This window comes from Berghia stephanieae, chromosome 6 (assembly GCF_034508935.2).
Source record: "Berghia stephanieae isolate SIO BIC M18660-M18661 chromosome 6, UCSD_Bste_1.3, whole genome shotgun sequence".
Lineage (NCBI taxonomy): Eukaryota > Metazoa > Mollusca > Gastropoda > Nudibranchia > Aeolidiidae > Berghia > Berghia stephanieae.
This window is the reverse complement of record NC_088365.1, coordinates 52,443,346-52,459,537: the sequence shown is the minus strand read 5'-3', so window position 1 is coordinate 52,459,537 and position 16,192 is coordinate 52,443,346. Positions and strand designations below refer to the sequence as shown.

Below are 16,192 nucleotides of genomic sequence, written 5' to 3'. Positions count from 1 at the left end.
TGGGTTTTATAGTGGTAATGATCATTCTACAATATTATTTTTGGGTTTCATTGTGGCAATGAGCATTCTTCAATATCATTTTTGGGTTTCTTAGTGGTAATGAGCATTCTACAATATTATTTTTGGGTTTCATAGTGGTAATGAGCATTCTTCAATATTATTTTTGGGTTTCATGGTGGTAATGAGCATTCTTCAATATTATTTTTGGGTTTTATAGTGGTAATGAGCATTCTTCAATATCATCTTTGGGTTTTATAGTGGTAATGAGCATCCTTCAATATTATTTTTTGGGTTTTATAGTGGTAATGAGCATTCTTCAATATCATCTTTGGGTTTTATAGTGGTAATGAGCATTCTTCAATATCATCTTTGGATTTTATAGTGGTAATGAGCATTCTTCAATAATATTTTTGGGTTTTATAGTGGTAATGAGCATTCTTCAATATTATCTTTGGGTTTTATAGATGCAATGAGAATTCTTCAATATCACCTTTGGGTTTCATAGTGGTAATGAGCATTCTTCAATATTATCTTTGGGTTTTATAGTGGTAATGAGCATTCTTCAATATTGTCTTTGGGTTTTATAGTGGTAATGAGCATTCTTCAATATTATCTTTGGGTTTTATAGAGGCAATGAGCATTCTTCAATATTATTTTTGGGTTGGTAATGATCATTCTTCAATATTATTTTTGGGTTTCATTGTGGCAATGAGCATTGTTCAATATCATTTTTGGGTTTCTTAGTGGTAATGAGCATCCTACAATATTATTTTTGGGTTTCATAGTGGTAATGAGCATTCTTCAATATTATTTTTGGGTTTTATAGTGGTAATGAGCATTCTTCAATATTATCATTGGGTTCTATAGTGGTAATGAGCATTCTTCAATATTATTTTTGGGTTTCATAGTGGTAATGAGCATTCTACAATATTATTTGTGGGTTTTATAGTGGTAATGAGCATTCTTCAATATTATCTTTGGGTTTTATAGTGGTAATGAGCATTGTTCAATATTATCTTTGGGTTTTATAGTGGTAATGAGCATTCTTCAATATTATCTTTGGGTTTTATAGTGGTAATGAGCATTCTTCAATATTATCTTTGGGTTTCATAGTGGTAATGAGCATTCTTCAATATTATTTGTGGGTTTTATAGTGATAATGAGCATTCTTCAATATTATCTTTGGGTTTTATAGTGGTAATGAGCATTCTTCAATATTATCTTTGGGTTTCATAGTGGTAATGAGCATTCTTCAATATTATTTTTGGGTTTTATAGTGGTAAACTTTAAAATCAACAACGTGGAAAGCATTTGTTTTGCTTTGAGTTTGATATTGCATGTCTTTGGAATGTAAACAATCGTCATGTGTTTCCTTTATCAATCTATAAATAGACATTATGGTGATTACAGTGGAATCAGCATGAGTCAACACCGAAGTCCTGGTCAATACTCTTCAACACCCAAGTCTAGGAAAACTGATTTTTTGGGATGGTTTGGGGTTTTTTTTTCTTGTTTTTCTTTTGCGCTCTTTAACATATGAATTATTGTTTTTCAATCTGGCACATTTTAATGACCAATCACTTCTGCCTGGCAATGACCATAATACAGTCTAGAAGACGTGCACTTATTTGAAGGTCTGATAACCAAATGTAATTATGGGCTTACTTAACATTGTTGAAATGGACAATATTTTGTATTGATTAGACAATACATCCATGACAACAATGAGATAACACTTTGGGTGATAAGACCTGAAAATAAGTATGTGTTGTGTCAATACAATTCATTATTTCTTTTTATTAAAAGTTTGTCATCAAGCAATGAATTAATTCCATTTAAAAAGTAATCGTGTACTCACCCTTTGAATGATCGTGTACTCACCCTTTGAATGATCGTGTACTCACCCTTTGAATGATCGTGTACTCACCCTTTGAATGATAGTGTACTCACCCTTTGAATGATAGTGTACTCACCCTTTGAATGATAGTGTACTCACCCTTTGAATGATCGTGTACTCACCCTTTGAATGGTCGATGTAGAATATCTGTTTTTGGAAACCCACCAGAAGATCACCCATGATGTTTAAGAAGCAGACAGAGGTCAGCGAGGGGTCAAGCATAATTTCTGTCATCAAAGCACCGTCTTCGTTCCAGATTTTGATAGCACCGTCATTGCTGGCGATAAAATTTTAAAAATAAATCTATTAAATAATTACAGCTTTCTACCAATCGCAGAATTATTCAACATCCCAATGACAAGATGATAAAATGAACAAGTCAATTCATATGTGACTCACCGATTCAAGACAGTGTTATGTCAGGGTGAATCTTTTGCTTACATCTAATTTCTCAGATTTACACCAGTCAAAAACAATAGTCAAGCAAGGTAGACGCTTCAACTGAATTCATCGACGTGGAATGGAAATCAACACAAAATTTCTTATTTGTGGCTATTATTTCAAGTTCCAGTACCCAGGTCATTCTGACATAATACTGCTTGTAGATGGTGGGGCACATATGTGTCCTGTCCCGTCAATCTGGTATTATTTTGGAAGGAATTTGTGGGAGAAAATTGTGTGTAAAATCGAAATGATCAGAATATCTAAATTTTAAGTTCTTTGTATTCTTTTCAAGGCTAAATTCACTCTTTGAGTCTCTATCCATTCCAACATAATACTGTTTTGTAACGTGAGGTCACATATGTACAACCGATGACAATGTTTTGTATGTTTGTCTCTGATGATGTCAAGACATTACTCAAAATAAAGCTTCTCCCGTCATATTTATTTAAAAACACCCAAAGTTTGAATCATTGCTTGTGATAAAAAAGTCGTGGCATTTTGGGTTATTCTTTAGTCATTTGTTGAGTTCATGTAGATTTAAGTAAACACATCTCTGTTGTCAATATGGCTTTTTTTGTGATGGATTTATTTATGTTTTTATTGTTTATGTTATTAGCTGAAAAAGGGTTTTGAGCCCAAAACGTTCAATGTTTGGTATTTTGTTCTTTGGTGAAGCTGTTTTATATTCATTTTTGTTTATTACTTTTTACAGTAAATCTTTTATCCCTATACACACTTACCTACAAGAGCAGAATATTTTCTGGTGAGGGCAGACGTCAACACCGATAACTGGGGCCAGATGTTCTGGTTTGTGGTGAACATCTATGACGTCAGCGTACAGTGGGAAGGCTGGATGGAAGGGAGAGAATCAAATGTCAGTTCAAAGGTCAGAGCACATAAAAAAGAATATGAAATAAATTGATATACATGTCTTGCCCAATACACTGATTAGTTTACAAAGAAACAACAATGTGAATATACGAAAACAGATCATATGGACGTTTCGGGTTTCCCCTTTATCAACAAAACAGGATGAATTAAACACTACAGACGAATGAGATAATGTGGTAGTGACGTTGTTATGATGAATATTCATCAGCAACATTTACACTAATTAGTTTACATGTCAATCTACAAAATTATCTCCCTTTTCTTTATGTTTCATTTTGACATCCCTGACATCTCACTAAGATTATATTTCAAAATTAAAGCTTTTATATAGCACAATATCCACTAAAAGTGCTCAAAGTGCTTTACAAAGGGTCCCCAGCCTACAATTGATGAGACATGATGCCTGTTAGGCAATATTACATTTTTTTTTCGGACAGAGACAATACGAACCTGAGTACAGTGAAAAAATGTGAGTGAAGAGCATTTACCAAGAACTTAACTGTGCGCCACTCGGAGCTCGAACTCAAGACCTTCCACTGAGAAGGCAGTCATACTACTAGACCACATAGCCGCACAGTAACTATTTATATGTCTTTATTTCTTGACTAAAGCTCACTTTTGGGACTCCCAGAGTTTTTGAATAGCCTAAAGTCAAGAGTTGATGTTACTCACTTCTTCCTTTGTTGAGTCCAGGGTCGTTTGTGATCTCTAACAGGTTAAAAATGATAGAACCACTCTCATGTCCCGTCACTAAGGTGTAACCCTGACAGGGGAGAGAACAACAGTGAGGCGGCTTTTAAATGTCAAACAAAAATTCATTCAACAATTACAACAACAACAACAAAAGAATAAAATTAAACATTTTTATGATCATTGATAATAGAAAACTTAATATGGAATGTTTCAGGTTCAAAGCCCTTCTTCAGACAGCAACAAAAACAACTATAAAGGTAATATTTTACGTAACATCAAGAGAAAAGGGATGAGAGGTTTTAGTCTTATTTTATCAGAATCAACGATGGCAAAAACTCGTGTTTGAAAAACATTCATGAAGTTATTTGTGAACGTGCAGACCTTTTTTTATTAACCTGATAACATTTGATGGTAACAACAGAATTAATACAATACTGTGTATCAGTCAGAAAACCAAAAACCTAGAAATAGACTTGGATTCACAAGACGTTTGGTTTTCACACAGGATGATATTACAAATATTCAACATAAAGAAGCGAATCAATTTTCATTGATTTATTATCAAACCTGAGGTATGATGTCATCTTGGTGTTTTTGAAGCAAAAGGAGTATATTATTTTAATTTTTTTTTATCTTTTATAAAATTGATTGATTTATCCTTTCATTTTCCCCTGAAAATTACGACGAATTGCATCATTCGTATGTAGTTTGTACAAATTCTAGACATTTGATAATTTTTTTATTTTTTGAAGTATCTATGGTTTGTTTTATTCTATTTTTTATTCAGATTTTTTTTTCCTTTTTCTCTTTAAGAAAAAAATAAATAATAAAAAATGAGCAATTATAAAGCACAAAATCCACTGTACATGTTCAAATCACTTTACAAGGTGTCTTTAGCCGACGGCAACAATTAACATGTAGGACGAGACATAACACTTGTTAGACAATATATTAATCTTTTCCGACAGAGACAATGCAGTTAAAGGCCAAGTACTCATTTATACCTGAGTACTGTGAGAGAATGTCAGTAAAGAGCTTTTTTCAAGTACTTCAACTATGCGCTGCTCGAACAGGACTCAAACCCTGGATCTTCCAATCTGAAGACAAGTGTCTTCCCAACAGACCAAACAGATGCACAGTTTTCTGTTCTTTGCTTGTTTGTTTTTTTTCTATTAGTAACTTCTAGTGGGTTCTTTTTTTCCTTTTTCTCTTTTTGTTTTTGTGTGTTTAAAATTTGACTTACGACACGTGCATGCGACATATTTATTTTTATGTGTTTTTATGTGTTTAAAATTTGACTTACGACGCGTGCGTAGGCCCTCAGATCCATGGCTGCATAGACTTCATGTTGTAACTCCAAGTCAGGGAGGGACCAAACCAGAATCTGCATCATGTCTTTCAGTTTATGAACAGTCATCAGGCATCCGTGCTCCATGTCATGGATCATGTCTAGAACCTTTGGGGGGAAAGGGAGGGGGGGAGTGGGGGGATTATGGGAAGGATGGATAGATTGAAATATTTCAGAGAATGGAAGTCTCTGACACTCAAGCAGCCTTATTAACCTTTTCCATACCAACTACAGAAAAATCCTCTCACATTCCTTACGATTCAATGAGTATTTCTCTTTTTCACTTTTGTTTGATACATTACAAAATTTGAATAAAAATCTTTGTTTAACTATAAAAAACTTAAGGCTGTTTTGTAAAACTTATCTTGCTGTACAAATTATGTATCAAAAATAGAATTCCTTCAGAGTCATTAGGCTCATGGAGCCGGCGTTTATCCCAGTTTCGATAGCATGAAACACTCAATAGCAATTGCTTGCTATCCTTTGGAGTCTAATGCAAAGTACTTCTGCCTGATCTAACAGAACCAGCTCCCTATTCACCGCTGGGTAGACAGGGGGAATCAGAAAAAATGTGATTGCACCTGGGATCAATCTTAGTCCCTTTGCTTGTGATGTGATAGCCCTTACCAACAGCAACCCTTTACATGTAGGATGAGATGCCTGTGATGTGATAGCCCTTGCCAACAGCAACCCTTTACATGTAGGACGAGACATACTTACCGGATCTTTTCCTGTTTTGAATTCCAGATACTTGTGACCTTTGACCACTGGATCCATGAAGAGGATGCGACCGTCCTGGGTTGTGGGAAAATAAAGCAACCAATTCAAAATAAAGCATCTACCAATAACAATAACCAAATATGACCTTCCATTATCCTGACTGCACGAGTCGAGATCTTTTCTCCTGCCTATGTTGTTTGCTGAAGAAGGCTTCAAGCCCAAAACGTTCAAAGTTATTTTTACAGAAGGACTGAAAGCACAAGCTTTAAATCACATAATGATTCTGTGATTTCAACAACCCCTATCCATGGATTAAACCATTTCATTCGATGCATGCGATCCCAAAGAATCATCATCACTTCCAGTCCTGTCAGGTGTACCTAAGGGAACAGTTTTAGGCCCACTTTTTTGTTTAGGATATATCTTAATGATACCCCAAGTTAAGTATCAAAAGGATAAAAAAATTCAACTTTCTGCAGATGATAGCCTTCTCTATAGAGAAATTCAAAAGGTTACAGATATACTTCAAGAAGACCTCGATAGGCTACAATCAAAGGAGACAAAATGGAATAAAATTCCCTGCCAGAAAATATCTGAAGCATTAATGGCCAAATGAAGTTCAACCAAAAAAATAGATAAATGATCAAAATGAAGGCTTAGGCATGTCCATCTGTCCTCACCACACTTACAGTCGCCATTATCTTTGGCCACACGAAGTTGTAACTTGAACTATTGAAGTTGAAGGTGTCCAATCCATTTTACAGTCGTCCACATCCATTGGGTTAGTATTCATCTCAACAACATCTTTGGAAAAGTCAGACTCACCTCAAGGCCCAATAGAATCTCAACAACATCTTTGGAAAAGTCAGACTCACCTCAAGGCCCATTAGAAGGTAGGAATCCCGGATGGGACAACAAGGTCCTTCTTCTGTCCACAAAATGGCTGTAGAATTGAGGATGGAGACACAACAACAATTGGCCAGTGCTTCGTTACCGCCTCCATTTTCTGTGGCTCTGTGGGTCGGCGCTGGTTTGTTGATTGAAATGCTGGTGAAGATAAATAATCAGAATAAAGTTATGCCTTACTAAAAGCTTGAATAAATTTGGGTTTAGAGTCAGTCACAGCAAATCATCGAATGAAATGTGTCCAGACATCTCAAAATGGTATTATGTCGGGGTGACCTTGACTGTTTACATTTAAATCTATGTCTATGTCATAGAATTAATTTCTGCACTGGAGAATCAAAGTTATAAATATCATCATCATCATCATCATCATCATCATCATCATCATCATCATCATCATCATCATCATCATCATCATCATCATCATCTCCTCATTATTATATTATTATTATTATTATTATTATTATTATTATTATTATTATTATTATTATTATTTATTATTATTATCATTATCATTATCATTATTATTATTATTATTATATTATTATTATTATTATTATTATTATACATTATTATTATTAATATCATTATCATTATTATTACTATTGTAATCATTATTATTATTTTTACCATTATCCTTATTGACCAATAAATGTTATATTTAATATACCAGTACTCATCCACAGAAGATGACTTACAACTTATGATAAACTTCTGCAGTAAATCTTGACATTTCCCACTTTCACCAATGAAATTACAAGATAAATGTTAAAAAGAGTTGATTTTCTACAAACTTTTGGTTACTTCTGTTTTCAAATCAACTGTTATTGTGCATTACCTGGATGGGTCAAAACTTTCCTGGTTTCCTCTCCCATGGCCAGAGTAGGAGACCATTGTCTGCATTCCCAGCACATCCCACACAGCAATTCGACATGATGGGTCCGTTCTAGAAAAGGGAGATAACAATTGATGACCTTGATAGAATGTATTAACCAAACAGTAGGAACTGTAACCTTTTCATTTAATTGTTCTTCAGAGGGATAAAAGGATTAAGAGTAAGGTAAAAAAATGAGTATTTTTCTAAAATTAAATAATTATTGCCCAACATGTGCTTATCTACAGGCCTGATGACGAATATAGTTGACTCATTAATGCCGTGGAAACACTCTCAAAACCAAAGCAAAATATTGTCATTTACAACAATGATAAATCAAGCCCTTCATTGCGTTTGGTTATCAGACCTGTGAATATGTGTACTTGGGCATAGCAAAGCAGCTTTCAAGCCTAGGTATTTTATATAAATCCGAAGGAAGAAATTGTTGATAGATTTTTTTATTACAAAAATCCACCACAGTAGTTGGTGAGTAGTAGTAATAGTAATAGTCCTCTTGAGTCAGAGATTATCCTAGTTTCTGTAACCTGAAATGAGCAAGAGCATTTTCTTGCTACCCTTTGGATCGGATGCTTGCCTTTTGCAAAGTATTTTCCACCAGACCTAACAGACCCAGCTACCCAATCACTGCTGGGTGGACAGGGAGGTCAGAAATATCAACTTCACTTGAGATCAATCTCAATTCCCTTGAGTTTGAAGCCAGTGCTCTACCATCTGACCTTATGGGACCTCCTTTTATAAGGACTCAGAGTGGGATTCAAACCCAAGGCCTTCCAATCTAAAGGCAAGTGTCAAACCACAAGACTACAAAGGCGTAGAAGACAGGAAATTACAAGTAAAGGAGATGTACAAACCGTGTTGTGTAAACCCAAATCTCGTGAGGGTTGATGAGTATAAATATGACGTTAAACTCTCGGCTGTAACACACACTCAACACACGCTGGAGAGGTGAAATACTTGGTGGGGGTAACACGGTACACAGGTTTTTGTTGTTGCTTCTTGCCATCAATCGGACACTGAATTGTACATTGATAGAATAATAAAAAAAAAAAAAAAAAAAATAATAATAATAATAATAATAATAATAATAATAATAATAATAAAAATAATAATAATAATAATAATAACAATAATAATAATAATAAATATGATGATGATGATGATTATAATAATATTAATAATAATAATAATGATGATAATAATAATAATAATAATAATAATAATAATAATAATAATAATAATAATAATAATAATAATAATAATAATAATAATAAAAAATAATAATAATAATAATAATGATGATGATGATGATGATGATGATGATGATGATGATGATGATGATGATGATGATAACAGTGTATATTTCAATAGCAAAAACATCTCATGCAATATGAGCTCTAGCCACTTTACAAAAATAATAATTAGAGAACGACCATAATTATTAGATTTAGATGTACACATATACCAATATTCAGGACATCATCAACATATAAATACATGCAAATGTTACAAATGTATATCAAAAGTTAACCCTTCGAAATCTTTTCTCAAGTAAAATGTGATAAAATGTAATCAAAGAAACGGCATAATAAACCAAATTACACGGGCCAATTTAAGAACAAATTACAACTGCTGATATCTCAAAACTTCATAGACTTTTGGAGCCATTAAGCTGATGGAGTCGGAGTTTATGCCAGTTTCTATAGCATGAAACAGACAATAGCAATGGCTTGTCACTCTTTCAATAGAACGCTAGTCTATCGCAAAGTACTTTCCACCAGATCAAACAGATCCAGCTACCCAATCACTGCTGGATAGACAAGGGGGTCTGAAAAAAAAATCTAAACTTCACCTAGGATCGATCTCAGTCCCTTTGCGTGTGAATCGAGTGCTCTTATCAACTAAAATATCAGGACCTCTGACCTCCATGTCAAAACCTGTCAAGATCTAACAATGTCACGCATCCAATGTAATTCCCAGTGACAAGTTCATCCAGACATGAGAACAGTTTGAGGCAGCAGATCACAAAATGTATTAGACATTTCCAACATCAACATGACAGTTACGAATAACTAGTCTTCAAATAGTGACATTGGTCGAACATTTTACTTTCTATTTGTAAATAGAAATGTTAAAGTTTTGTTTTAAGATTGACTTGCAGAGATAGAAATAGTTTATTTTAAACATTTTGTATTCCAATCCAACAAACTACAAACCTGTTGTCATCCAGAATGGCCATCAACCTGGTTGTCTTTCCCTTGCATCCCACCAGGGACATTTTATTGACTTTGCTTCTGGCCATGGCCCAGAACTGGAGGCTGTAGTTGAGATTCCAAAGAGTTATCGCCCTTTGAGTGCTCAGGAATAGCAGATTGTCATCGGTGAGGCCCATCCACATGACACCATCGGTGGACACGACCAGACTGGGGAAATGGGGACAAAATCAAAATCTACAAGTCAAAGTTTCAGTACAATAAAAATAATAGATGAAAATATAAATTTTAAAATTTCCCTTAATGAAATTACAAAATGACTGACAATATCATGTACAAAATATTATATAAAAATACCATTTCCAAATGGTTTACAATATCATGTACAAAATGTTATATAAAAATACCATTTCCAAATGGTTTACAATATCATGTACAAAATGTTATATAAAAATACCAATACAAAATAGGATTAATTCCGTAAAAATGAACAGAAATGTCAAAATGTTTACTTTTGTCACTCAAAGATTCGATATTTATTTTCCTCAATAAATCACAAACTTCATCCACATCTCGTATTTCAAACCAAAACCTCCAATGTTAGCATCTACCAAATTTCCTGGACTATAGACACAACCAGCTATAAACCACCCAACCCCATTTTATTACTTTTTTAACATCAATTTTATCCGACCATAATCCATGCCGGGCCAAAAGCAGCATTTTCTTGACTTAGTTGTTTATTAGTTACAATATCAATTAATTACAAAAACCATGAAGTCTACACACACTTGACTGATACAGACATCATCATCACCATCATCATCATCATCATCATCACCATCATCATCATCATCATCATCATCATCATCATAATCATCACTATCATCATCATCACCATAATAATAATAATAATAATAATAATAATAATAATAATAATAATAATAATAATAATAATAATAATAATAATAATAATAATAATAATAATAAGGCAAGTGTAGAATGAGACATGATGCCTAGCTGTTTAGCAGCATTGTCCCTGTCAGAAAAAATTGTTATATCGCCTAACAGGCATCATGTCTCGCTCTAAATGTTACATTTTGCTGTTGGTCAGGGGCCCTTTGTAAACCGCATTGAGCACATTTAGTGGATAGTGCGCGATATAAAAGCTCAAGTTTATTGGTTTTTTTACATGTTACGTGTTGCTTTTGTTAAGGACCCTTTGTAAAGTGCTTTGAGCACATTGAGTAGACATTGGTCCAGAATGGCGTCCCACCTATAGAGTGTGTCCATGGTGTCCAATGACCACAGTCGGACTGTGCCATCCAGGGAACACGTGATGACAATACTAGATGTGTAGGGGTGAAGGGTCAGGTTGGTCACAGCCCTGGAGTGACCACGGAACGTGTGAACAAGACCACCCATCAAACTCCACACTTTGACTGAAAAAAGAAAACAGAAAAAAAATTATTAAATTGCATTTCTTTGTCTTTAAAAATACTCATCAACTTGGGTCAATGACACCTAGTTTTTTTGCAAGCAGTAAATAAATAATAGACAGGTTGTGGAATTCCTCAGTTTGGGTTTTGACTCAGCTTTTATAGGTAAAAAAAATGAGAGCATCAAGTTTATCCTTGAGACAATTGGACACAATTTAAGCCAAGACTAAGTCCTTTGGAGTTACGTACCTTCACAATCTATGGATGATGTCACCAGGACACTTGCATTTCGAGAGTAACGGCATCCAGTGATGGACATCATGTGTGCTCTGTGTAAAAAAAAATATCGTGAAATCATCCAGGAAAAAAACCCTAAAAAAAAGACACATTCGCCTTGATGACCAATAATTAGTTGTTACCAACACACTTGAATTCAAACAAAGTAATATCAAGTTGCTGGAAACTGTGGACTGGAAAAATTAATAAACACTTTAATTCAAACAAAGTAATATCAAGTTGCTGGAAACTGTGGACTGTAAAAATTAATAAACACTTGAATTCAAACAAAGTAATATCAAGTTGCTAGAAACTGTGGACTGGAAAAAGTAATAAACACTTGAATTCAAACAAAGTAATATCAAGTTGCTAGAAACTGTGGATTGTAAAAATTAATAAACACTTGAATTCAAACAAAGTAATATCAAGTTGCTAGAAACTGTGGATTGTAAAAATTAATAAACACTTGAATTCAAACAAAGTAATATCAAGTTGCTGGAAACTGTGGACTGGAAAAATTAATAAACACTTGAATTCAAACAAAGTAATATCAAGTTGCTAGAAAACTGTGGACTGGAAAAATTAATAAACAAAAGTAAATATATCAGTTTAAAGAAAAAAGAGCAAAATGAAAATTACGGAATGTTTCGGGCGAAAACCCCTTCTTCAGCCAACAACAAAATATAATTTAAAAAGAACAATACCTTACTTATTTACTACTATTATTTTTGTTATTACTATGATTTTTGTTATTATTATTATTATTATTATTATTATTATTATTATTATTATTATTATTATTATTATTATTATTATTATTATTATTATTATTATTATTATTATTATTATTATTATCATTTTTATTATTATCTGATTATTGAAATAATATTGATAGTGTAAAATTGGCACAGAATAAAAACAAAACATGGGAATGATTTGAAACTCACACAGATATCAAAAATACATTCATCGTATATCAGAAATACATTCATCGGATATCAGAAATACATCCATCGGATATCAGAAAAACATTCATCAGATATCAGAAATACATCCATCGGATATCAGAAAAACATTCATCAGATATCAAAAATACATCCATCAGATATCAGAAATACATCCATCTATTTATCCATATAGTCAGTATTGCGATGAATGTATTTTTTAAACAACGTTGGGAAATTTGGGGTCCCAATGGTTCAGTTGGTAGAGCACTCGCTTTACACACAAAGGAACAAAGATCAGTAGAGATATTTTTTTCTGACCCCAATGTCCAACCAGCAGTGATCAGGTAGCTAGGTCTGTTAGATCTGATAGAAAGTACTTTGCGACAGATAAGGGTCGCAAGCAATTGTAATTGTCCATTTCACGCTATAGAAAATGGAATAAACTCGGGTTTGACGGGTCCAAAAGCCCTGAAGGACTCCTTTAGATGAAGTGAGTAGAAAAGTGCCAGAAGACAATAGAGAATAAAAAAAAGGACTCCTTTAGGAATTTAGAATTTTACAAAAGTGAAGAATTTTTACCTTTCAAATTTAAAAAGCAATTTTCCCACCAGATCATAGACATGCAGGTCTGTGTCACTACAACAGTAAAGATGCTCCAAGTGGTAATCTAATTCTACACGCTTCACCCAGCTTCCACCAACATTGGGGAGCTCATACCTGGGACGAGAGGATAAACAAACACATTTGATCTCTTACTGAGTTTGCTGATAAATATAGATTCGGCTCAGTGTTTTATCAATAATGATGGTGGTCGTGATGATGATGATGATGATGATGATGATGATGATGATGATGATATTGATGATGACGATGATAAAATGGAAATACTATTTTATACTTATGGCAAAATAAGTCAGTTCATAATACATTAATAATGACAATGAGTTTTATTAATCGACTCACTTCAATGAAAGTCACATTAATAATGACAATGAGTTTTATTAATCGACTCACTTCAATGAAAGTCACATTAATAATGACAATGAGTTTTATCAATCAACTCACTTCAATGAAAGTCCATAATTTGCAAGAGGTTTCAACTCTGTGTAGGATTTCCCACTTTGTTGATGAAATCTCCACACCTGGACAAATTGATAATAAAAAAATAATTATTCTACCCCTTGTCCAAGTGATACCAAGCTGATAGAAGATGTGGACTGTAAAAAGTAATTAATATTACATTGTGAAACAAGAACAAAATACCAAACACGGAAGTTTTGGGCTCAAAACCCTTCTTGTGCCAACAACAACCAAAAAAACAATGAAAACATAAAGACACTACAAAAAACGCAGATCGACGTTTTTGATTTTTCAATAGCACAGCACTGTGTACAGAGCATAAAATGACAATTCAGCCATTGTATCCTTTTTAGAAGATAACCTAGGAGTTAAAAAATTTCTTTTCTCTCCAACAAGCATCAGGTTTTTACAAAAAATAGATATTGATACGTAATTCTATTCTGAAAATGATGATAAATCTTGATGCCACATCGTTAAATTCAAAAACCAATCTTTGTTTTTGAAAAAAAAATACATTTAGAAAAAAAAAATAATACAGGTGATGTCGATGGAGGGGGGGGGGGGGTGAGGGGGTGGGGGGGGGGATGATAATGAGATTTTGAGCTCAAATATTGAATTTTTGGAGCTGTTCCCAACGCTCACTCCAAGGTCGAGCACAGCAGCATTGGGAACTCAGTCTAAATTCCAAGAACTTTATATTTAAGATTGTTTGACCAGTGTCAATTATTTCATGATTAAAATGTCAGTATTTTTCTTTACTTTATCATTTTCCATGTGTTTTGTGAGTGGCTGTCCTGAGTTAGACCAAAGTCCAAAGTGTCATTTTTTGTATCGTTTTGTTATAGGAGTCACATTTACCCTGTCTGTTTTGTTTGCATAAAAACAGAACATGCTAAAGAGGTGACTTTCCACAGACATTCAGTATACGTGTGGACACACAATACGTGTGGACACACAATACGTGTGGACACCAATACAGACTATAGAACATGTGTGGACACCCAATACAGACTATAGAACATGTGTGGACACCCAATACAGACTATAGAACATGTGTGGACACCAATACAGACTATAGAACACGTGTGGACACCCAATACAGACTATAGAACACATGTGGACACCCAATACAGACTATAGAACATGTGTGGACACCCAATACAGACTATAGAACATGTGTGGACACCCAATACAGACTATAGAACACATGTGGACACCCAATACAGACTACAGAACATGTGTGGACACCCAACACAGACTATAGAACACGTGTGGACACCCAATACAGACTACAGAACATGTGTGGACACCCAACACAGACTATAGAACACGTGTGGACACCCAACACAGACTATAGAACACGTGTGGACACACAATACAGACTATATAACACATTCTCTTGGAATGTAACTTGAGACAGACATGCACTGGCACTGACTTAAGAACCTGCAGCTCAGAGGTTGTGAAATCGATCCAGCACTGGTGTGAAACGATATCATATGACGATTTTATCAAAATATTACCTTTGTCATAATTACCCTGATATAAATATTACCTTTGTCATAATTACTCTGATATAAATATTACCTTTGTCACAATTACCCTGATATAAATATTACCTTTGTCACAAGTACCCTGACATAAATATTACCTTTGTCATAATTACCTTGACATAACTATAACCTTTGTCACAATTACCCTAATATTAATATTACCTTTGTCCCACCGACTCCTCCAGTGATTAACTCGTCTCTAACTGGATTGAACAGCATGAACAAGACAGACCTGAGGTCAGCGCTGACAGAACATGTTTCAAAGAAGTCTCTGTTATAAACCTGGTGGGAAAAGAACAAATGAAATAAAAAACTGGTTTGAAAAGTATTCTTATGTCATTATATTATTACAAGAGTCATTTGTAGCTAGGCAACAAGATGGCCGAGTAGATAAGGCATTGCCCTTCTGCTCAGTGAACCAAGGGTTCAAGAAAGTCAAAAGTTGCTTTGATTTGTTTCTTACAAGATTTAAAAGGTTCAATCAGAAAGGCAAATGTTGCTTTGATGACGTCGTAAGGAATATCAAAAGTCAATATTGAAAGTTGGTTATTAGGGCCAACCTATGACTAGTGATGTCAGTTTGAGCTTCTTCTCACTAACCAATCAAATGATAGTAAATATTACAAAAAAGTATAATTATTCTGCCAGTCTTATTATTTTCCATAAGTAAATTCCTGCACTATTTGTATTTTGTAGCAGTATTGAAAAACTTTTGTAGAGCTTTAAATCACAAAGCATTTTACAATACATTATGATCCTAGTCGCCTAATTCATGCTTTTTGTATAAATTGGCGGAATGCCATCAGTGTCACTATCACAGGAAACAAGCAGCAAAACCAAAACAAAACAAATTGATTACATTATTGTAATCTTGTGTAAGAATTGACAAGGGA

General features: G+C 34.0%; 1 protein-coding gene across 7 annotated transcripts in view; it reads right to left on the bottom strand.

Moving 5' to 3' along the window:
• Positions 1-16,192, bottom strand: part of LOC144975246 (uncharacterized) — a 78,102-nt gene that overhangs the window by 59,231 nt on the left and 2,679 nt on the right. For all 7 annotated transcript variants that reach the window (XM_078919152.1, XM_078919147.1, XM_078919149.1 and 4 more), the window contains exons 4-17: positions 15,462-15,581; positions 13,732-13,808; positions 13,246-13,383; positions 11,693-11,772; positions 11,281-11,446; positions 10,008-10,214; positions 8,646-8,807; positions 7,738-7,845; positions 6,869-7,040; positions 5,994-6,068; positions 5,229-5,381; positions 3,905-3,995; positions 3,082-3,190; positions 2,020-2,174 (exon numbers count right to left, since the gene is read on the bottom strand). In XM_078919152.1, the coding sequence (XP_078775278.1) occupies positions 2,020-2,174; positions 3,082-3,190; positions 3,905-3,995; positions 5,229-5,381; positions 5,994-6,068; positions 6,869-7,040; positions 7,738-7,845; positions 8,646-8,807; positions 10,008-10,214; positions 11,281-11,446; positions 11,693-11,772; positions 13,246-13,383; positions 13,732-13,808; positions 15,462-15,581 (1,813 nt within the window). The remainder of the gene's footprint in view (positions 1-2,019; positions 2,175-3,081; positions 3,191-3,904; positions 3,996-5,228; positions 5,382-5,993; positions 6,069-6,868; positions 7,041-7,737; positions 7,846-8,645; positions 8,808-10,007; positions 10,215-11,280; positions 11,447-11,692; positions 11,773-13,245; positions 13,384-13,731; positions 13,809-15,461; positions 15,582-16,192) is intronic.